This window comes from Saimiri boliviensis, chromosome 15 (assembly GCF_048565385.1).
Source record: "Saimiri boliviensis isolate mSaiBol1 chromosome 15, mSaiBol1.pri, whole genome shotgun sequence".
Taxonomy (NCBI): Eukaryota; Metazoa; Chordata; class Mammalia; order Primates; family Cebidae; genus Saimiri; species Saimiri boliviensis.
This window is the reverse complement of record NC_133463.1, coordinates 69,107,822-69,131,841: the sequence shown is the minus strand read 5'-3', so window position 1 is coordinate 69,131,841 and position 24,020 is coordinate 69,107,822. Positions and strand designations below refer to the sequence as shown.

Below are 24,020 nucleotides of genomic sequence, written 5' to 3'. Positions count from 1 at the left end.
AGTTTATAATTTAAAGTAAAGCTGTATCTGAACTTATACAAATATTTAGAGAGCTTTACACTGGACAAGAATACTGGTGAAAGAGTACTGAGGAACTAAACCATTTTCTTTTTGTAATTTCATGTTTAACTTTTATCTATGCCATCACAAAACTAAGATTTTGCATTTACCACTTGTCTACTATTGAACTGGGTGTTTTTAATTTGTTCTAATCAATTTATTAAATTCAAGGGAAACCACGAAGGTACCGATTAAATTAGAAAATAAAAATCAATAGCTCTTACACTTGTTGGTATTAGAATTTTTAGATATAGACACACTTGGGGCTAAGTTTTGATCACTTTGCTCTCAAGGTTGTAATTCAAATAATTGAACCTGTCGATGAACAGATAGGACATATAGTCTCTGGTGCAGACCAAACTCCCTTCTCTGCCTTTATCCTGTAATAATCCGAGTCTGACCTAATGGAAGCAGCACTGGGATGAAAGGTAGATGATGTTATGGAAGTCAGATATAGTCTCTGATCTCACTACACTCACTTTTTGAACGGGGACCTGACCCTAGCTTCTTAAAGTCTCAGTTTCTGTATCTACAGAGTAGGAAAGATGTATCTCTTTCTAGTATTATTACAGAATTAAATGAAATAATCCCAGAAAAGTACACACTGCCTAGCTGCCAGCAGGGTTGTAATAACTATTAGTCACCATTATAATTTTAAAAGCTTAAAATAGATAGTTCATGTGAAAATATCTTTTTTTTAAGCGATTTAACACTTGTTTTCAAACAAGTGTTTGTAGAATCATCAACTAGTCTACTATTGATTTCTATATAAAAGCCATAATTCAGTGACTAAAATGATAGACAACTCCATGGCATAACTCATACGTCTCTTTTATTTGAACAGCAGGGAGCTAAATACATGCCAATGGGATAATTACCTAAGTATTAGATTTGCGAAGGTAGAAGAAATGCACTAAGAAATATGATCCTATGCCAAAAACTCAAGACTTTTCTAGAATCATTTCATTAAGTAACAGAAAATCCAGGAGAAACTTCTTAGGAGAAAATAATTGGAAAGGAAAAGCACAGTTGTTAAGTTTCATTCCACATGTATACAGACAGCTGAGTTAAGCCTACTTGTTAATTTAGTCCAGTACAGACTATTACTGCCTATAGAATCTTGCACTGCTGAACACCAGTTGATTTTATTAAGAATGTGAGTAATTTCAATCAAGTACTGTTTCCTTAAATCCATTAATCTATATTCTACTAAATTATGGCTTAGAAAAAATATATTTTCTTTAAAGACTAAATCTTTAGACTCTTCCACCATCTGGCATTTATTGAATAATTGCTGGATTTGGCAGGGAATGGAGACTATAAGTTACTAATCTCTCTCATATAATTACTCCTCCTAGAATAATCCACAATTTGCACAACACATGTTCCCTTTTTCTAGGTATTAGAGTACCAATGTATATCAAGATTAGATTGGCAGTCTGTGATTTCTAAATTTAAAACTGAAAACTGAGACTTCTCTTACCTTGTACTGAAATGATTAAGAAATACCCCTCAAAAAGCAAGTCTGAATTTCCAACCGCATTCTTTTTTTTTTTTTTTTTTTTTTTTGAGACGGAGTTTCGCTCTTGTTACCAAGGCTGGAGTGCAATGGCACGATCTCGGCTCACTGCAACCTCCGCCCCCTGGGTTCAGGCAATTCTCCTGCCTCAGCCTCCTGAGTAGCTGGGATTACAGGCACGCGCCACCATGCCCAGCTAATTTTTTGTATTTTTAGTAGAGACGGGGTTTCACCATGTTGATCAGGATGGTCTCGATCTCTTGACCTCGTGATCCACCCGCCTCGGCCTCCCAAAGTGCTGGGATTACAGGCTTGAGCCACCGCGCCCGGCCCCAACCGCATTCTTGAGATCTAACCTAATACATTCATTTCAACATAATCAAATTCTTCAGTAAGTGGGTAGCCTGAAAATCTAGTTCGTAATCCTTTGTAGACTTCTAGATTCTAATAAATGCTATGACTTTTTTCCTACTAGCCTTACAAAGAAGTCTTTAATTATTGACTTCTATAATTCTCCTTTGTCTACTAGTAGTTGGAAGTAATCACAGAGAGTGCTCTGTTTAATTGCATTTCTTTCATGGCCAAAAGTAAAGATTGATCATCAGCACGCTGAAACCTGCAGGCATTTTTGCTTTCAGAAAGAAATTCGTTGATATTTAGTTGGTGATCTATTTGGAGTATAATCATTATATACAGTGTAGTTTAAAATACAATTACAAAACTGTGAAATATATTGTAATTATAACAATTTGGAGAGGGTACAATATATATTATTGGACTATTTCAACATCACACATGGAATATATGCAAAAAAAATTTAAGGAAAGACATAAAATTTGAACAGACAATATTCTATTTAATTTCTATCAAATGTTTCTTGGGAACTTACTACGTTCATCAGTATTGATTAAACACCGTGATGTAAGGTGGTTTTAAACAAAGACAATGATGTGGTTTCATTTATAATCTGATTAGAGGAGTGAAATGTGGATATACGAAAGAGAAAGAAAATAGTGTGTGACTATCAATAATCAAGTGTTAGAAGTCTGAAAAAGGTGGGATGGAGAATGGGGAATGTGTTGTTGACTTTCTTCAATAATAATAGCTGCTCTTCAGTAAACACCTACTAACTTTCAGAAACCTTATATTTGTTATTTCTAAAATTAAGAAAATATTAGTAATAGTATTATCATATACCTAGAATGGTTTCCTTTTTTTTTTTTTTTGAGACAGAGTCTCGCTCTGTCACCCAGGTTGGAGTGCAGTGGTGTGATCACTGCAAACTCTGCCTCCCAGGTTCAAGCAACTCTCCTGCCTCAGCCGCCCAAGTAGTTACTACAGGCATGTGCCTGGAATTAGAACCATGGGTCAATTTTATTTATTTGACATAGTACAGGATTTCATTTTTACAAGGTGATCTTCAGCTTAAAAAGTCTTTGAGAACTACCAGCTCTTGTATAACTGGCTAATTCTACAGATCTGTGAAAGTGGGAAACAATAGCAATTCATAATTATCTGGCTTGTTCTATTACGTGAGAGAAGTATAGATTAGAATAGCTGGGATTGTTTACAAGAGTTAAATGCCTCACAAATTGTAGAATGATTCAAATTAGAGAATACTGCTAATTAGTTGTGAATGAACAGTGTTAACACACACAAAAAACTGTGTGCACTATTCTTTTTTTTTTTTTTTTTGAGTGATGGGAATGTTTGCCAGTTGGAAGTCTCCAAGATTTAAACTCCATGTTGTATGATAAAAAATGTATTATCTTAGAATGGTATGTTACTTAAATAACCACTAATAATTAAAGGGTAAACTTTACATTAGTAATAGGAAAAGCCTAGTTTTAAAATGCCCAAATCTACCCAAATAAGAGGCTTATGTCAATTTCCTGTGTGTAATATTTGCTAATTTTGTATGGACTTGTATTTGCTTATATAAATGAGGTTCATTTACAGTTGTAATTCTTTTCTAAAAACCATTTATGCCCCAAACCATGTGATAAATATTTTAACATTTAAATTTTAAAATGCATTTAGAAAATAAACTAGCCTAATTCCTAATGCATGCTCTGTATAATATAGCAGATGCATACTGCCACAAGCTTTGAATGTACATGTTTAATTCATTTAAAGAGGCCTCTGTCTATCTATCCATCCATCCATCCATCAACCCACCCATCCACTCACCCACCTTTTTGTTAAATCTTTCCCCTGGAAAATAGCTAATGCACTTTAAAAGGATTTCTCTCCTTTAACAATAATACAGCTTCACATGTTTATTTACTTACCGGGGCAGAGTTTCCACCTGGTCCTCTTGATCGAACCATTTTCCCTAGTACTTCTACACCATCTGATGTGATATTAGCAGATGTGTTTATTGCCTTCTCACCCACTTGCTTGCAGTCAATAATCGCTTCGACCAAAGTCTTGCTGACAACAATGTGTAGCTAGGTAAAAGTAAGGTGTTTTAGGAGGTAAGAAACAGAAGGAAATATCAAGTAAATTTGTATAACTGTATGACTCATCATTACAAAGTATGAAAGAGAAGAGAAGGAATTCTGTCATCACGTGTTTTGCTAGAAGACAAAATTTACACTTTTACCATCTCCATGATTTTCCCACATTCAAGTACCATCACTATTTTTCTCCAATTAACATTTCTTTTTAAAATGGCTTTGAAAGGATTCACTTTTCAAAGTCTGGCCTAACTGGAGAGCAATTGCATCTTTGAAATCACAGGACTGCTGTACTAGCTATGCCTTTTCTGAATGCACATTAAAAATAACAAAAATATCAAAATTAAAAATTCTTGTTGATATACCACCAAAAATCATCCAAGGTATACAAGTGGTTGGAAAACCACACTTTAAAAATATTTATTTAATTTAGGATGAGGAAAGAAGGTCTAGAATCTGAGAGGAAAGAAGGAACGCTTTCTGGTGACGCCACGTTCAAATAAAATAAAGCCGTTTAGCTTAGCAGATAGTGCAATTTTCTCAAACTAGAATCTCAAGAATCTGGAGGTCCATGATCATATTTTCAGAAGAAATCTACACATTCTTTGTGAGGACTTGTAAAAGTTTGTGTTATTATTTAGGCGACAATCAGTGGTGGTATATTCTAGGTGAACTAGATAACCACACTATGTCCAAGTTCTGCCATAACATTTCAGTGCTTATCTACGCATTGTAACTTATGATGGCGTTAGCCTCATGAGTACTATAGTACTTATTTTGGCAGACAGATGAGCTGAAAGAGTGAAATTAATAGGAAAATAATGATTTCATCCTAAGTTAAAGCCAAAAGAAGTCACAAATCTGTTAAGGTAAGGTATCATGGTAGTTGAAAGAAAAACTATATTGGGCAATACAATCAAGGTTATGGCGTGAAATTAATAGGTAAATTATGGTTTCACCCGAAGTAAAAACCAAAAGAAGTTACAAGTCTGTTTATGATATCATGGTAGTTTAAAAAAAAAAAAAACACAATCTTGGGTAATACAATCAAGGTTATGGGAGGTACAGTAGCTAGTACTGTATTCACATTATAAGCAGAAATTGAATGTCAATGAAATAATGTTCTCTTTCATATTAAGACAGTGTTATTTTTAATTTTACTGGTTTTGCTCAACTTCATTTTTGTTTCATTGTTGTATTTGAGCTGAAACCACATGGACTTACACCAATTTTTCTTTCATGCTTTATTTAAGTTAGATCATGATACAAATAATGTAAATCAACAGTGGGACTCTTGAGAATCCTTTTCCTTCAAAAAGGAATAAACTATTGCCCAAGTATAGAAACACGGGTGGAATAAACCTCACCACATTTCTTGCTTCTTATTAACATCTCTGTTATGATCATTTGCTAGAGTATAATTCAATTCTTATGTGTTTCTGAGCCTTAGAACACTTTCCATTATTACAGATTACAGAAATTTTCATACTGGGTGCTAGAAAACCTAGCTTCAAATACCCCTGCCTTAAGAATTGTTAACTTGTGGGGAGTTATTCACACGCTTAAAAATCTTGTTTTTGTTTTGCAAAAGGAGATATTGAAAATTTTTCAAAGATATTTTGCTTCTTTGTTTGCACTTACGTGCCCATTTATATAATTAAAACTTTTTGAAAGAGACTTTGGGCCCAAACTTCATAACCAAAGTGTACAAAATAAAACTGAAAATAATGAGAAATTAAGGTAAAATATCTATTTATTCATAAGTCCATGAACAAATAGAATTTGATTTCTACAAACTGAATTTGCATTGAGATGTTCTATTAATAGGTCTATTATAAAGTGTTTTCTCACATGAGAAGCCTTTTTTCTTCCTCATTTGGCTTTTTGGCTATATGAACACTGTAAAGTGGAGGGAAGTCTTTCTTCACATAACTTTTAAAAACCCGAAGGTTTATAAATTTTAAATTGATTTTTAATGAACTTCACTTCTTGAGTTCTTCTGGTAAGGAATTAAAACTTAACCTTCACCTAAGACTTAGAAAGGATTCTTTGGAATGAGAATTACAAGTTCATGCCTAAACCGTGGGCTAAAATAACAATGTTTCTTTTAACACTCATGAAATCTCAAATGCTTTTCATCTCCCATGCAATTTTTCTTTTACTATTTTGCAATAGACTCCGCATCACCAAGAAAATAATCATGCCAAGAGAATTTGGTGAGTAAACAACGTTAAGTCCAAAGAGCTGCTAATGGGACCAGTCTGAGCTATGAACAATAAATCTCCACCTGTATCTCATGTGCTTTTCAGATATCTTTTCCTCTGGTAGTACAGTCCTATTAAACAGGAATATATATATATTTAGCAATTGTTCTTAATGTAATTATGTGGTATACAATTATGACATTCAAAACCACAGAAAGTAGCAAAGTTGCATACATTCGATTGACTTGACCGCATTCTAGACCATGAGACAGAAGCCAGGAAAATTACCTGCAGCTTCCCTCCTCTCACTCTAAAAGGGCAGGGAGAGCCTGGTTAGGAGGCAAAGCATTTTTCTGCACCACCTAGTAAATGCTCTGCTCATCCTGCAGTGTATGTGCTATACTGCTTAATACCACAGATCAGTGGGTTTTTATTCAAACACAAAAGAAGCAGCAGATGTTGGTAGATGTCCACCCCAGTCATCAGTGGGTTTATCCAAACACAAAGGAAGCAGCAGATGCTGGTAGATGTCCACCCCAGTCATCAACCACAGAAGTGTTTCTGAGAAGCAAATGTTAAGGAACATAGTTCTATCACAATTGCTGAGTTATTATAATAATGACAAGTACACTTGGGTTTTACAAAATTTTTTCCACAGGGTAATTGTTATGATGACAGTGATGGGCAATACTTGTATATATGTAAAAATATCAGTGCAATCAGTTATCTCTATCTGCACATTTTAAGATGATTCAGCTGACTGTGCTTTCACCTGCACTGGTAGATAGCTAGTTGCACCAGCCAGACCAGCAAACTTTCCTACATGGCACATAAGTAGCAAATGAGCAACTGTCTACCTGGTAATACAGTAACCTTAACTACATTGTTCCTCAAAGAGGAAAGGTGGCCCCCTTATTTTCTGGAACACCTGCAAAGAAAATGCACATTTCAGGGTCCTCTCTCAGAACTACCAAATCAGAATCTCTGGGTATGTTAACAAGCACGAAGGTAATTCTCATGCCAGTTGGAATCTGAGATCCAAAGCCCTATGGAATTTTTTTTCAATAGCTTTGTTCAATAGCAAACAGAATGAAGAATATATGCATAAACACATTACTAACCTTGTGAAAGCTTCCATAGAAAATTTTCCTAATTTCTGGTCCTTCAAAAGTAACAGTTTGAAAACCCCCACTCTGGTCATAGTTGAAATATGTTAGAGTTTTCCCACCATCTATTGAAAGAAAAATAAAAATATTTTAAAAATAATTAAAATAGGTGATTTTTTTTTTCTAAAATTCAACTCAAAACGTAATAACGCATCTTTTGTTTTGAAACTGTATTTAGAACGATGTGACGGGTAAGGACGTGATCTACCGTCCCCAGGTTCCTGCGCACTTTCAGTTGGCTACATGAACTGACTTAGAGCACTCACTACGTGGTTCTGACAGTGAAGCAAAGACCCCTACACATACTCTTCCTCTGTACTTCTTGCCCAGACTCTCATCCTCATCACTCTCTTGGGAGAAATTGTCCAAAGCTGGGAGTAGAGGCAGACAGAGCTGCTTTAAGTTTATCAAATCTTAATGACTGGAAACCAGTCCTTTTGTCTTTTTAACACACTGCAGCAACCAACTTTCCTGGAATGTGCAACTTATGCCACTCAAGATATTTCATTTATTATGACCACACAAGCACAAGGTTTTCTAATCTTAAATTATCCCTATTGCAAGGAATATTTTATTATTTAAAAGTTATGAATATTTTCTTTCAAATTCATTCCTATGATACAAATTAATTCCTCTGTTTTTAAAAGGAGCAAGCTAGTCTTAATAATTTTAAGAAAATTCGTTTTCAAGCCCGAGGTATATAAAGAGTTAGTAATGTATACCCTTTCAATCTACAGCCTTTCCTTAGTTTTAATATCATTGTGAAATGCTTCCACAATATCATATTTAGTTGTTGATTAGTTTCTATGTACTGAAGAATCCTTTTACAAACACTAGTTGGAAGCAAGCTTAATACTTTCCTTATCCAAATGTTTGACTTAGCACCTAGCAACAGCCTCCAAATTTTGGTTCCTAGCTTTGCTGGAGTCCTAAACTAAAACTAGATATAGAAAACTCAGTGATATTAACCAAAAGCTTGATCTCCTTACGTGATCATGATGTACAACATCCCAGAGCATGAGGGCACAAGGTTAAGAAAGTTTCTTCATTGGTTCTTCCTCAACTTTCCAACCTCCACACATTGGCATTTCTCAGCCTCCAGACCTATTCTTTGCTCTTTCTAGACTCATTTTCTAGATGATCCCACCCAGTCTCATGGCTTGTATAGCAAAGACACACAGCTTTCAAATGTCTATCTCCATCCCAGAATTCCTTCGAAATATGCTGCTGTTAATCTGACATCCACTCTGGGATTTCAAATATGCATCTCACATTTATCATATCTATGTCCAAAAAAAGGATCATCCAATAACCTTTCTGTAGCTTTCATTCTGTAGTTTTCCCTATCCCAATAAAAATTGTTTTTCTCTCTTTGCCTTCCTCACTACTGCATCCAGGCCTAGTGTTGGCACAAAATAGGAACTCAAGAAATATTTGTTCAAAGAATGAAAGAAGCGTAAATCGGCTGCTATATAATTCATTGTTTAGTATTTTCACATAAGATTAGTGTATTACAGTTACTCTGTAATATACACAAACAGGCAAGATGGCATGCCACATGCATGATTTATACATGTATGTGCAAATGTGATCTCAATAAATATACTTACTGTCTAAAATAACCCCAACCAATGGGTCAAAATTTTTATTTAAAATCTCCCAAAGAGCAAATGGCTCCTGTGGAGTGTCAGGAAGAATCCGGAATAGAAAACTGATTGTGTAGTCGGAGGGCAATCCTTCTGGGTGCAAGTACCTGAATGTAGAAAGAAAATTATGCTTTATTGTATCCTTCCTCAAAAAAGTTACTCCTTTCATTATAAAGTAAATACATTTTCATTACACGAGATTTGGAAAAACAGAAAAGACTACCATTAACACCAACTAGATGACTGTGGTAGTAATCTAATTTAGTAAAGAATGTGTGCATTTGTCCAATTCATATCATTGTGCCCCTTTTTTTCTTAGCACCATTTAATAGTTATTTTCTATTTCCTTAAATATTTTTAAGAGCATGATATTTCATGGCTGCACAATCTTCTCTTGTTTGTCTACTTTATCACTTACCTAATCAGTCACTTCTCATTGAACATTTTAGTAGTGTCAAAGGTTTTCATGTAATAATGTTGATCTATTGTCCTTTTGTATAACATAACTTATGACATTATCACTTTCTACTACACACTGTAGTCAACTGCATTCCCATCTGTGTTGCACCATCCAGATCCACCTTCAAATTAAGGGTACATTACCTCTGGTCCTGGGAGTGTTGTCTACAGACACTTTTCGGACACCAATCCCCCTTCAGAAATTGTCCTGGCTGAAAAAGAATGCCTCTCCCAAGGTCAAGCCACCTTATTAGGTAACTTCTTTTCAATGACTGGTCATTGAGGAAGTATAATGACCTGAACCCCTGAACCCAATGAGAGACAGCTCTGAAGGGCCATACCATTTACAGAACTCCTCTGGGTGAGTGAAGGCTTTTATTGAGATTATTCACAGTGTGACTTCTCCCTCTGCCCCATCCTGCTTCCTCCTTCCGTTCCACGAGGGAACACCCTTATCGTCTTCCCACATGCTAACATCTGCTGGAAAATCTGCTTCCTGAAGAGCCCAACCTACAATATAGTCTTGTCTCTCTTTCTAACAACTAAGGTGATCACTCATTTACTTTTTAAATCTTCCTCCAAGCAAAAATAATACAGCCCTTTACATATAGTAGAAACTCTCTAATAGTTATTAATTGAACAAATAAATGTGAAAATTTAGCATAAGTTTGAAAATGAAAGTTTAGTTTGCTTAGATAAAAATATTTATTTATGTATTCATTAATTCATCTGTCCATTCAATAAGTATTTTTGAGGGTCACCTATATGCCAGACATTGCAACATACAGTTAAGACACATCAGCAAATAAACTGACAAAGGTCCTGTGATTGTAAATGTTAGGTGTCAACTTGACTGGATTAAGGAGTATCTGGAAACCTGGCAAAGCATTATTTTGGAGTATATCTGTGAGGGTGTTTCCAGAGGAGATTAGCATGTGGGTCTGAGTGAACCAGATGGGGAAGATCCACCCTCAATGTGGACAGACACTATCTAATTTTCTGGGGATTCAGAGATAAAAACAAGGATAAGGCAAATGTATCTATAAAGCAGCTAAATAATTCAATTTTTCACAAACCTGATTACTACTCTTCAACTTTCTAGGGTTGCTACTGTGACTATCACAAAAATCAAAACCATTTGAACTACAGCACTACTGTGAAATGGTTCCAGGTCTGGGCACTGGAGCCTGTTTGCTGGATACAAATTCCAACATTGCCATTTAACTATGTGAGCTCACTCAAGTAATTTAGCTTCTTTGTGTTTCTGATTCACTATCTGTAAAATTTAGATAATACTGGAATCTACTTTCATAGAGGTGTGTGGAGGTTTGAGTGAGTTGATGTACATAAAGCATTTACAACGATGCCTGGTAGTAGTGCTATGTAAGTATCATTTTTTTTTAAGACAGGGTCTTGTTCTTTCACTAAGGCTGAGGTGCAGTAGTATGATCATGGTACACTGCAGCTTTAACCTGCTGGGCTTAAGCGATCCTCCCACCTCAGTTTCCAGAGTAGCTGGGACTACAGGTGCACACCACATTGCCCAGCTTATTTTATATATATATATATATATATATATATATATATATATATATATATTTATTTATTTAGTAGAGACTGGGTCTCATTTTGTTGCCCAGCTGGTCTCAAAGTTTTGGCCTCAAGTGATACTCCCATATTGGCCTCCCAAAGTGTTGGGATTACAGGCATGAGCCACAGCACCCAGCAATCATCTTTATACGTTGTCTCAGATCAGCAGATGTTAAAGTTCAATCCGCAGTATGTGTGAGTCCAACGTTTTTAAACAAAGAAACGTAAATATCATCTACTCTAAACATTGTGGAAAATCCTACCAGGGACTATTACACCATATTTCAAGTTGAATCATTTTCACAGTGAGATATAATAAACTTAGGACTGACTTTAAAATCTTGCAATGGAAACAAACCTGGTTGGCTGGGAAACGAGGGCATCTTTATGGAGTTGGTAACATGGAAACACATTGAAGGTACCAGGCTCCATAGAAACCCCTTCCACTGATGAAAAATCTTTTTCAACCAAGCCAAACATTTCCATCATTTTAAATCCTAAAAAAAAAAAAAAAAAAAAAAAAAAAAATGTAAAAAAAGAATAAACATACAGAATATGGCACTTTAGAATTTTATGTTTTAATATTTTTCTATTAAGGATTTAAAAATAAAAACAGAAACCCCATCCCCAAATGAGAGGCATGTAATATATTTGTGTTTGAAAAAAATTGTGATAAAGCATACCTGCAAGATCAATGCCATCCTTGTGTACCATTGGACAGGCTGGAAAACCAAACAAACAAAATAAAACTCTAATTCAGATATTTCACAAACATACGCTTTCCCTGTCCTGAGAACAGGAAACTAATACAATCTTTCCGGAAGTGGATTGTGGAGAGGATCCAAATCATGGTTTTCTGCGGTTTCTTAAGGATTGAAATGCACAAAGGACCCTTATTACAACTAAAGGGCCGTACCTTCCTTCTCTCCTGGGCTGATTAAAATCAATAGTTATCACCTTAGAGCGTGTATTGGGACATATCTTCCTTGTAACGTGTAGCCCAGGTGATGTAATACAGTTTACATCTTAATACATTGAAAATTATTTACTACATCTGTTTAGCCACAGTTGCTTTTAAACACAGACTCAACTGATTAGGGAAGGTTTTTTTTTTTTTATCAATCTAAGCTTTAAACAGAGGAGGGCAGGTTTACTTCCACAGGCTCAAAGCCACAGAACTTTAGTGTGTAACAAGCAGCTCTGGAAGTCAATATTCTTTTCTCAGATCAAAATGAGACTCATTATTTAACCAGTATCAAATATTTCAGCCATTAAAAAACACGAGTAAGTACAAATTCCAAAGAACTAACTTGCTGATGCAGTTTCGCAGACAAAAGTAATTAACTCATCTTCAATTTTCTTAAAGGCGTCAAAGTCATCCACAAAGAAGACATGGCGTGCGCTGGGCTTACTGCCAATGCTAACCAACTCTGAGTAGTCTGCATCTGCCACACCAATTGCAAAAATGCTATAGCCTATGGCAGACAGAGAACAGATTTCTGATTACTTTAAATTGTACAAAACACAAATAATGTAATATAAGACACGTCCAAATGTTTAAAAATATGTTTATTTAGGAAGGCCCGTGGGGGTGGATAATTCATTCTTTACGGTTTGTCAGAGTTCTGTATGTATATATTTCATTATGTGATAATGATTCCATCATCCCCTAAAGAAACTTTCCATTTTAAAGAAACCCAAGAAGACCGAGGCCCCAATCTGTGCTTGCGACGAAATAGTTTGCATTTGAGTAATATCTCTAAGGTTGCATATTTTTAAAAGTTACTTTAACATTTGTGGCATGAAATATACTTGAAACAGAGACACTGAACTTATCTGCTTTTTTTTTTTTTTTTTTTTTTTAGAAGTAGAAACTGAAATCTTAATAGGGCTAGCAACCTAAGTTGGGTCACCATGTGATGCTTGACAAGTAAATAGAATGACTATTTGCCATGATAGGTTATGTAATTTAATCTTCACAGTAGTCCTGTGAGAATCTCCATTTTACAGATTAAGAGGCTGAGGAGTTTCTGTAATAAAGTTCTTTCCTGGTCCCTTCCTTTCCTCCTCTCCTCCTCTCCTCCTCCTCCTCCCCCCCTCCCCTCCTCCTCCTCCCCACCTTCCTCCTCCCCCCTCCCCTCCCCCTCACCCCCTCCACTCCCCCTCACCCCTCCCCCTCCTCCTCCACCTCCTCCTCCTCCTCCTCCGCCTCCTCCTCCTCCTCCTCCTCCTCCTCCTCCTCTCCCCCTCCATCTCTCTCCTTCTTATTTATTTGACTTTAAGTTCTGGGATACAAGTGGTGAACATGCAGATTTGTTACACAGGTATACATGTGCCATGGTGGTTTGCTGCACCCATCAACCTGCCATCTAGGTTTTAAATCCCACATGCATTCGTTATTTGTCCTAATACTCTCCCTCCCCTTGCCCCTCACCTCCCAACAAGCCCTGGTGTGTTATGTTCCCTTCCTGTTTCCATGTGTACTCATTGCTCAACTTGCATTTATGAGTGAAAACATGCAGTGTTTGGTTTTCTGTTCCTGTGTTAGTTTGCTGAGGATGATGGTTTCCAGCTTCATCCATGTCCCTGCAAAGGACATGAATTCATTCTTTTTTATGACTGCATAGCATTCCATGGTGTATATGTGCCACATTTTCTTTATCCAGTCTATCACTGATGGGCATTTGGGTATGATTAAGAGGCTAAGGAGTTTATGTAATAAGGTTCTTTCCCTGGTCCTTTTCTTACAATATTTAATTGCTTGATTTTCTTATAAAGGGCATACGGTGTGTAACAAAAGTGTTAAGAGAAAATAACCTGTTTTTCTAACAAAACAGTACAATTACAGATTTGTGTACCAGAAAGTATTTTTAATATTACAATGTCTAGTTAATATGAAGAAATATTTTAAAACATTTAAGTGATGCTATTACAGCCTATAAATTTGTTTTTGTTTTTGAAAAATAACAATTCTAGCATTACATTTAATAGCCACTGTTGTTTATGTATCTTACCATCTGATTGCATCTCCTTGGAGATTTTGTTCACATCATCTTGTGATCTTCCATCAGTTATAACCACAATAACCTTTGGGATGCCCCTTCTTGTACCTGACTCTGCAGTGAACAAGGTATCTCGAACATACTTAATTGCTTTTCCTGAAACAAAGAAAGACAACAGTTAGATTTTACTCCCTCCCATTTTTGTTTTTCTGGGGAGAAAAGGGTGGGAACAAAGTTCTTAAATGAATGAAAAAAATATCTTTTAAAAAATTACTACACCTTAAAACAAAAGGTCATTTCAGTAGTTACTAACGATGAATTACTTTGAGGCTGTTGGTGGTGGTGGTGGTGTTTGTTTTGTCATACCTGTTTTTGTATTTCCTCCTTTGTATGAAATGCGTTTAATTGCATCAAGAAGAGTCTCTTTGGTTTTGTAAGCATTTAGTTTAAATTCTGTTCTGGGGTCATCAGTGAACTGAACCATTGCAACCTGGAGAGAGAAGGTGTATTCATTTTTATGCACATGTAGACTTCCACTGGGTCAGAGAGCAATAGCACAATATCACCTGTAGTTTTAATTTCTTCATTAATTCATTGCAAAATCTCCTTGGATTAAAATTTCTTCCATACAAGTTACATACCAAATTTGAAGACGAATTAAATACATCTTTTCTAAAACTTTCATTTTATATTCAGAGGGTATATTGTGCAGGTTTGTTACCTGGGTAAATTGCATGCCACTGAGATGCGTACAAATGATTCTGTCACCCAGGTAGTAAGCACAGTACCCAATAGATAGTTTTTCAAGCTTCACCCTCCTTCTATTCTCCCCCTACTAGTAGACCCTAGTGGCTATTGTTCCCATCTTTATGGCCATGTCTAGTCAATGTTTAGCTCCCAGTTATAAGTGAGAGTATGCAATATTTGGTTTTCTGTTTCTGTGTTAACCTGCATAGAATAATGGCTTCCAGCAGCACTAGTACTGCTGCAAAGAAAATGATTTTATTCATTTTCTTAATGGCTGCATAGTATTTCTTGCTGTATGTGCACTATATTTTCTTTATCCACTCCGCCATTGATGGGCATTCCATGGTTGTTATTATGAATAGTGCTGCAAGGAACATAGGAGCACATGTGTCTTTAAGTACTTTCAGGAAGTAGTTTCAAAAAAAATCTTTCAAGCATGTAGGATTTTTGCCATCTCATTTGACAGTTTAAAAATGGCAACCTAAGCTTGGTAACTTGACAAATGTCTGAGAATCAGAGTTGGACTCTTTACAAAGACTTTCTTATGAAGTAAACCTATGAGGTAATTACTACTATTCTACTCACCGTACACTTGAGGAAACTGAGCTGCAAAAGACAAGTTGCTTGCACAGCATCCCCACAAGAGTGGTCACTGGCAGAGTCAACAGTTGAAGATAGGTCTATTCTATGCCAAAATCTGTTTCTCAGCCACTACTATATGAAACTTTCTGGTTTCAGTTCTTACAACTTGTATTTATTCCTGTTGAACTTTTTGACCATTTTGACATTATTAAAAGTCAAAAATATTAAAAGTATTTTTGACTTTTAATAATGGCCATTCTGGCATGGACAAGGTGGTATCTCATTGCGTTTTAATCTGTATTTCCATGATGATTAATGACGTTGAGCATTTTTTCATATGCTTGTGGGGCATTTGTATATCTTCTTTCCAGAAATGTTTATTTATGCCATTTCCCAACTTTTGATGAGATACTTGTTTTCTTCTTGATTTGGGTGATGACATCCACTTGATCACAGTGTATTATGTTTTTGATGTGTCATCACATTTGTTTAGCTAGTATTTTGTTGAGTATTTTTGCATCTATGTTCATCGGGATATTGGTATGTAATTTTCTTTTTCATTATGTACTCTAGTGGTTTTTGTATCAAGGTAATACTGGCTTCATAGAATGATTTAGGGAGAATTACCTTTCTAACCTTTTAGAATATTAGATTGGTGCAAAAGTAATTGTGGTTTGCACCAACCTAATAGTTTCCATAGAATTGGTGCCAATTCTTCTTTGAATGTCTGGTAGCATTCATCTGTGAATGCAACTGGCATTTTTTTGGCAATTTTTTTAAATTACTGATGCAATCTCACTGCTATTATTGGTCTGTTCAGGGCTTATTTTTGATTTAATCTAGGAGGGTTGTTGTTTCCAGGAATTTATCTATTTCCTTCAGATTTTCTAGTTTTTGTGTATAGAGGTGCTCATAATAGTATTGAATGATCTTTTGTATTTCTGTGGTATTGGTTGTAATGTCTCTATTTTCATTTCCAATCGAGATTATTTGAATCTTCTCTCTTTTTTCTTAGTTAATACAGCTAATTGTCTATCAATTCTGTTTATCTTTTCAAAAAACCAATTTTTTGTTTAGTTGAGTTTTTTATTGGTTTTTTTTTTGTTTCAATTTCATTTAGTTCTGCTCTGATCTTTGTTATTTCTTTTCTTTTATTAGCTTTGGGTTTAACTGTTTCACTAATTCCTTGAGGTGTAACATTAGATTATCAATTTGTGCTCTTTCAGACTTTTTGATGTAGGCATTTGGTGCTATAAACTTTCCTCTTAGAATTGTTTTTAACTGTATGTCAGAGGTTTTGACAGCTTAGTTAAGTATTACCATTCATTCCAAAGAATTTTTAAATTTCCTTCTTGATTTTATTGTTAACCCAAAAATCATTCAGGGGCAAATTGTTTAATTTCCATGTACTTGTATACTTTTGAGGATTCCTTTTGGAGTTGATTTCTAGTTTTATTACAGTGTGGTCTGAGAAGATGCCTAATATGACTTTGATTTTTAAAAGTTAGTTATTGAGACTTGTTTTGTGGCCTGTCATGATCTATCTTGAAAATGCTTCATATGCTGATTTGAAGAATGTATATCCTGCAATTTTTACACAGAATGTTCTGAAAAATCATCTTAGGTCCATTTGTTCTAGAATGTAGTTTGAGTCCATTGTTTCTTTGTTGACTCTCTGTCTTGATTATCTGTCTATTGCTGGAGGTGGAGTGTTAAAGTCCCCCACTATTATCGTGTTGTCGTCTCGCTTCTTAGGTCTAGTAGTAATTGTTTTCCGAATTGGGGAGCTCCAGAGTTAAGTGCTTATAAATTTAGGATTATAATATCTTCTTGTTGGGTTAATCCTTTTATTATTATAAAATGACTTTCTTTGTCTTTTCTTATTATTATTGCTTTAAAGTCTGTTTTATCTGACATAAGAATTGCTACTCCTGGTTGCTTTGGGTTTCCACTTGCATGCAATATCTTCTTTCACCCCTTTATCTTGAGTTTATACAAATCCTTACATGTTAGGTAAGTCTCTGGAAGACAGTAGATATCAGGTTTGTGATTCTGTATCCATTCTTCTAATCTGTATCTTTTAAGTGAAGGACTTAGGCGATGTACATTCAACATTAATACTGAGATGTGAGGTACGGTTCCACTCACCATGTTGTTACCTAAGTACTTTGTTTTCTTCAGTGTGTTATTGTTGTATAGGTCCTATGAGTTTTATACTTTTGAGAGGTTATATTCTGGTGTATATCGAACTTTTGCTTCCAAATTTAGAACTTCTTTTAGTATTTCTTGTAGGGCTGGTCTGGTAGTGACAAATTACCTCAGCATTTGTTTGCCTGAAAATGACATTAATTCTCCTCCAGTTATGAAACTTACTTTTGCTGGATTCAGAATTCTTTCCTAACAGTAATTTTGTTCAGGGAGGCTAAAAATAGGACCATAATCTCTTTTGTCTTGTAAGGTTTCTGCAAAGTACCTATTCTCTTACGGTACTGCTTGTGCCCAGATCTTCTTAGCCCTTCTTTCACAATATATTCCAAATCTGTTTGTTTCAGTGTACCTCATTGCTACCACCCTAGTCCAGGCCATTCTGCTGGACCATGAGAGCATCTTCCTGATTGGTCTATCTGCTTCCACTCTTATTCTTATTAGTACTCACACGCCACAAAGAAGTTGGGGTAATCTTTTTTCTAAAACATCGGATCTTGTCTCTCCTTAAAATCTAGTGACTTCCAGTTGCATTTATGATGATATTCAACTCCTTTGATGGTCCATAAGACCCGAGATGATCTGGCTTTTGCCTACTTTCTTCCACCTGTTCTATTCTCACACTCTCACCCACCACATTCTAGCCACGAGTTTTGGGGTGTGAAGTTTCAAACCTCATTCTCATCTTGGGTCCTCTGTACTTATCACTTTCTCTGTCTGGAAATGCCATTCTCAGATCTTCAAGTCTGCATCATTCACATCTCAGTTCAAAAGGCATCTCCTCAAAGAGGTCTTTGCTGACCAATTAAAAATAACCGTCACATAAAATTTAGAGTAATCCCCTGACATCTTTAAATCTCATCACTCTGTTTTCATAGCTTACATCCCTACCTTGTGAATCTATTTGTTTGCCTGTTTATATCTGTCTCTGTCTCTTTTCTCTTTATTTGTTTTTTAACTTTTATTTTAGGTTTAGAGGTACATGTGCATATTTGTTATAGAGGTAAATTGGATGTCATGGGATTTGATGCACAGATTATTTCATCATCCAGAGATTCAGTACATTACCCTACAGGTAGTTATTCGACCCTCACTCTCCTCATACCCTCCACCCTCAAGCAGGCCCTGGTATTTGTTCTTCCCTTCTTTGTGTCCATATGTACTTGATGTTTAGCTCATAAGTGGGAACATATAGTATTTGGTTTTCTGTTTATGTATTAGTTTGCTTAGGATAATGGCCTCTAGCTTCATCCATGTTGCTGCAAAGAACACGATCTCACTCTTTTTTATTGTTACATTATATTCCACAATGTATACGTACCACATTTTCTGCATCCAGCCTACCACTGATGGCCATGTAGGTTGATCTCATGTCTGCTATTGTGAATAGTGCCGGAATGAACATACATGTGCGTGCATGTGTCTTTATAGTAGAATGATTTATATTCCTTTGTGTATACATCCAATAGCGGGATTTCTGGGTTTGGTAATTCTGTCTTAAGTTCTCTGAGAAACTATCAAAGTGCTTTCCACAATGGCTGAATTAATTTACATTTCCACCAACAATGTATAAGTGTTCCCTTTTCTCCACAATCTTGCCAGCATATGTTGCTTTTTGCCTCTTTAATAATAGCCATTCTGACTGATAATGTCTTCTGTCCTTACTTTTAAGAATATGAGCCCCATGAAATTAGAGACACTGATTGGCATTCATTATTACAGTATAGTACATGGCTAGAATAAATCCTTGATACATATTTGTTAAATGAATAATTTTGTTTCATGTTCCACATGATATATAGTAATGTGTGACCTTAACCTTTTCCTTTCAAGTTTTTAAAGTCCTTAAGGGCAGGGAAAATATCATGTGTATCATTAAAGGAGACATTCTACCTTAGCATAAATTTCAAAAATCCCTGGACATGGACTTTCTACCTTGTTTTAGTTTGCTGAACTCAACACCTTTTAAGGATAGGCATCCTCTGGAGGTTCACCAGGCATTAACAAGCTGCTTCCAAACACAGACTTGTCTATCCTTTCATTTAAGGTTAAGTCCAGTCATTACAGTTCTTGACCTACAGTCCCTGACAAGTAGCTGTAATAAGAGCTGGAGAAACAACTTCTAAATACATAGAATAAATTAATTATTTATGTATTATTAGCCTTACTTGGGTTCCATCTGTGCCAATCTTGTTCAGGGCTCCAACAGTGCTATACAGAAAGTTGATGATCTTATTGAAATTGTCATCTCCAATGCTCCAGGATCCATCCACCATAAATACCAGGTCAGCCTTGGCCGCCTTACATACTGAAGACCAACAGTGAATTTTGAGTCAGAGATAAGGGAACAATTTAGTAATTATTAAACCAATAAGACAAATAATGGTTGTCCTCTGATAAGTGAAGCTCTTTTTCAAAGGAAAGATATAAACTTCTTAACGTTCATATTCCAAACTCCTGCTCACTACGCTTCTTTGCTGTAATGACTCTTTTATACCCAAGGTTCTTATTCATGACTAAGAAGCTTCTATTATGCATGTGGAAATAGAGAAAGAAAAAGTTCTCAGCCCAAAAGAATGAAAATGAAGGACTAGGAAAAGATGGGATTAAGGGGATTTAGAGACAGAAGTGTCACTGAAGACTGTCTGGTGCCAACTGATTGGGGAAAAGGACATGCTATCACTCTGTGCATCCTGTCCTCTCCTTATTGAATTAGTAAGTTAATTTCAGAGCGATTCAATCTCAGCAGAAAAGTATGTGATAAAATTGAACCAGATTTGGGCTGAAGCCATAAGCAAACAAATCCTAATCTTGGTTAAAAAAAAAATTCTGTCTCTGTCCTTCTATAGCCCACTGATACATGTCAAGAACGGTACATGAATGCTAGCCAAGGGAAAGTACTGTCAGTAGGTATTACAGATATCTACAAAGCACTCAAACAAGTAAAAAGAATTAAACAAAGCAAACTACAGCAATAAAAACCTACTCTACTGAGAACATTTTTACAAGTTCTTTTTTGGTATCATGTGCTGTTTCAGATTATATATGCCTTTCCTCCTCTTCATTAGGGTAGATCATTGCAGTTAACTCTGTTTTATGATAAAGCAAACAATTTGCTCTTCAATAATCTGAATCTTTTAATCTTAGGCCAATTGCACACAAATACTCTATGAGATAATATGCCTTTCTCTTTCCTCTAAGAAAAACCTCACTTGGTTTTTATTAAGTACAATTTCATTCCCTTAAAGCTATTTATAATATAAAATCAACCATCTCCAAGTAAGCTAATACTCTAGGGGAAGTACTGATCTGATGAGGTTGTTCTCATGAATTCTGAAATTTATACAATTTTACAAATTTGTGGTTTGAACTTGAAAGGAATCAGAAGATTTGCTAATTCAGCATTTTATAAACAGGTCCTCTGTTTCCATGGAAAGACAAAAATGAAAACTAGGTTTCACTTTTGAAATAATAACAAATTCTATTAAAAATGTATTAAAATGAAAAATTTAGTTAGTAAATCAAAGAAAGAAAATACATCAACATGCATGAAGGAATTACCTCTGGGATAGAAAGCTGTGTTTTTAATTTTCTTCTTTTAAGTTTTTTCTACTTTTTAATGTTTGTTTAATAAATATTTAGTATTACTTTAATAATAAAGATTTATTGGCTTTTAAATTAAATATACCCAGAACAAATAAAGCCTAAAATACACAGTGCATTCAAGTTGCAAAAGCACCATCTAAAACCATTATGATGAAAATCTCAGAACCAATGTTTCTACTTTATCAATCTTTAATCACACAGACTTTTCCAGATCACATTGTCTTCTCTAAGCAGTCATGGATGTTTACTGAACAATATCCACACTCAGCTATAAATAAAAATATTCTGACCTCAGAGCATTCTGTAATATCTGCATCAGAAGTGTCTCATTAGTAAATTTATCAACTAGGATTCTGTCTTCAGTTCCAATCATGAGAATAACCATAGATAATTGAGACTAAAGAAGGCTAGAAAGGAAGCAGGAAGAAGAGTGTGGCACTCCAGGTAAGGTGAACAGCATTCAAAGATGCAGGACAGCCTAAGACATGTATGGGAAACCCTGAGTTGTACAATTTTGCTATTATATAATGTATTCTATGAAATAATTTTGTGAAGTAGATTGATTCATGAAGACTTTGCATGCCATCCTAGGATGAATGTTGAGTTTTATTAGATATTTAATTGCCTCTGTTTCTTTGTGTCTTCCACTCTCTGCAGCATTTGAATCCACTGGCTTTAAGCTCAGAACAATTCATTTTTTATTGTTTCCCTGGCATGTAACAGACACTTTAAAAGGCATTATAAATGGAAGAACTCTTGCAATACAACCTTCTAACATGTTCTACTTTCTCCTCTCATTCTTCCAGTCCCTTCTCCCTATTTTGCCAACGTTATTGTTCTTAAACAGATTTCATCAGATCACCCTTCCTTCCTACAAATTCTCATGGTAAGTCATTTCCCACAGGATAAAGCGCATATTCCTAATTTTTTTTCATGTTAACCACTCTATAACTCTACCCTCATTCTTTTCTCTTTAGTGCCACACTAAAGCATTTATGGTTCCCTAAACCCATTAAGCGCTTGGATCACTCTTGACACCGAAAGCTATTCATATCATTACTTATCTCTCATTCTTCAATATGTAGATCAAATTCCTCTTCCTTTATGGGTCATTAATCTGCAGCAGCATTAACCATTCCCACTTCTGGGCTACCATAATACAATTGTTCTTTTATAACTCATAAACTTGATTGGTACTTATCTATGGAAGAACCTATTTCTCTTTAATACTAAAAATAAGCAGACAGCAGCAATCATGTATTATTACTGTATTTCCCATGCCTACCATAAGAGCTTTGAGAATAAATAGCAGGATTAATAGAAGTTCATTAATGAAATAAAGAAAATAATGATCACTACTTTGTTGGGGGCCTTTTTAAAGTTACCTTAATAGCTTAGATAAAAGGTGATGAGGAACTGTGGTGATGAAGAAAAAAAAAAAAACAACTGAGACACTTCAGAGGTAGGCTGGGAAACAATTACTGTATCCGAGGAATTACAAACTGGATTTTCACTTACAAATTATGTAACTATTGTTTCTTAATAAATGTTACTGCTCTGATATTTCCTCAAAAAATCAATATTAAGCAATTCTGCTAGTAAATCCACTCTTTATGTGCAGAATTTATTATTAAATAATATCATTCAAGCCCATCATGGTTGATAAACATTTGTATTAAGGAGAAAATTAGGTAGCACAATAAATATACTTTATTAATACCCTGGTTTTAAATGAACAGGCAAACAAAGCCAACACAAATCCTAAACCTAGAATCAGATCATTATTGTATTACTCTTTTACCTTCTTTTGCTGGTGGAATGGTTGGAGGAAAAGTTGGTGGTCGTGTAGGAAGAGATTCTGTAAAGGATAGACAGAAGGGACATCAGTTAGCTATCTCATCTGTGGAAGAAAGGAAGGTCATGGCGTAATAAATATTCAGGGGAGTCAGTGATTTTGACAACTGTCTTCTCTGAGAATTGAATGGCTGCTATAAATCAGCCACAGCCTGTGAAAACTGACTCCTTCCATCGTCTCATCCTCAGACTGAAGGCTTGAAATGCCATTTTGCTACCATTCAGTTTACCCAGCAGGAGTCAATGAAATCAAACTGTCAACTACAAAGTGGTTCTAACGTTGATTTAAGGCAGGAATCCCCCCAACCCCTTTGAACGTTTGTCTCCAACTGCTTTCACACACACAATAAACTTCATTTCCATTATGTTTAAGGATGAACCATCAATCCTCGCTCAGTAGCACTGTTCCCTTTCCATCCTGCATCCCTCAGGATGTTGGTCACTGGTGGACTCCGATTCACTCTCTTCTGCTCAGACTGCATTTGGAAATGTCTTTCAGGTTTGAGGACCAAATGTAAACATTGGCAGGCTGAAGTGTGTTTGGATCTTTTCAACCTGGATCATGCAGGATGACAAGTCCACGTACTCTGCAGAGGTGTGACTTAGTTAAAGGACCTGGAGACAGTTAGATCAGAGCAGTGATTCTCAATTCTCATTCCAGCTCACGCAGCAAAGCACCAGGAAGGTGTGGTGTCATTAGGTAAACATAAAATATACTGTTATATGTATTCATTTCTAGTTCCTATTTGACACTAAAGATTTAAGAAAAACTAAGAAAATTCTTCTGGTTATTCCAGTTTAATACTCAGGAAAACCCTCCGCAAATCATAGAGATTCATAGAGGGGATGTCTAGCCTCAGGCAATACTAAGCACCAAATAGCTAGAAAGATTTGAGCTCAGACAGACTGATCATTTGCAAA

At 35.6% G+C, this 24,020-nt stretch overlaps 1 protein-coding gene across 7 annotated transcripts in view; it reads right to left on the bottom strand.

The window, feature by feature from the left end:
* COL14A1 (collagen type XIV alpha 1 chain) overlaps positions 1–24,020 on the bottom strand; it is a 254,139-nt gene that overhangs the window by 92,225 nt on the left and 137,894 nt on the right. For all 7 annotated transcript variants that reach the window (XM_074387087.1, XM_039464751.2, XM_039464753.2 and 4 more), the window contains 10 exons: positions 23,047–23,103; positions 19,808–19,947; positions 14,472–14,595; positions 14,118–14,261; positions 12,414–12,578; positions 11,787–11,825; positions 11,462–11,600; positions 9,019–9,161; positions 7,364–7,473; positions 3,871–4,029 (listed from right to left, as the gene is read on the bottom strand). In XM_074387087.1, the coding sequence (XP_074243188.1) occupies positions 3,871–4,029; positions 7,364–7,473; positions 9,019–9,161; positions 11,462–11,600; positions 11,787–11,825; positions 12,414–12,578; positions 14,118–14,261; positions 14,472–14,595; positions 19,808–19,947; positions 23,047–23,103 (1,220 nt within the window). The remainder of the gene's footprint in view (positions 1–3,870; positions 4,030–7,363; positions 7,474–9,018; positions 9,162–11,461; positions 11,601–11,786; positions 11,826–12,413; positions 12,579–14,117; positions 14,262–14,471; positions 14,596–19,807; positions 19,948–23,046; positions 23,104–24,020) is intronic.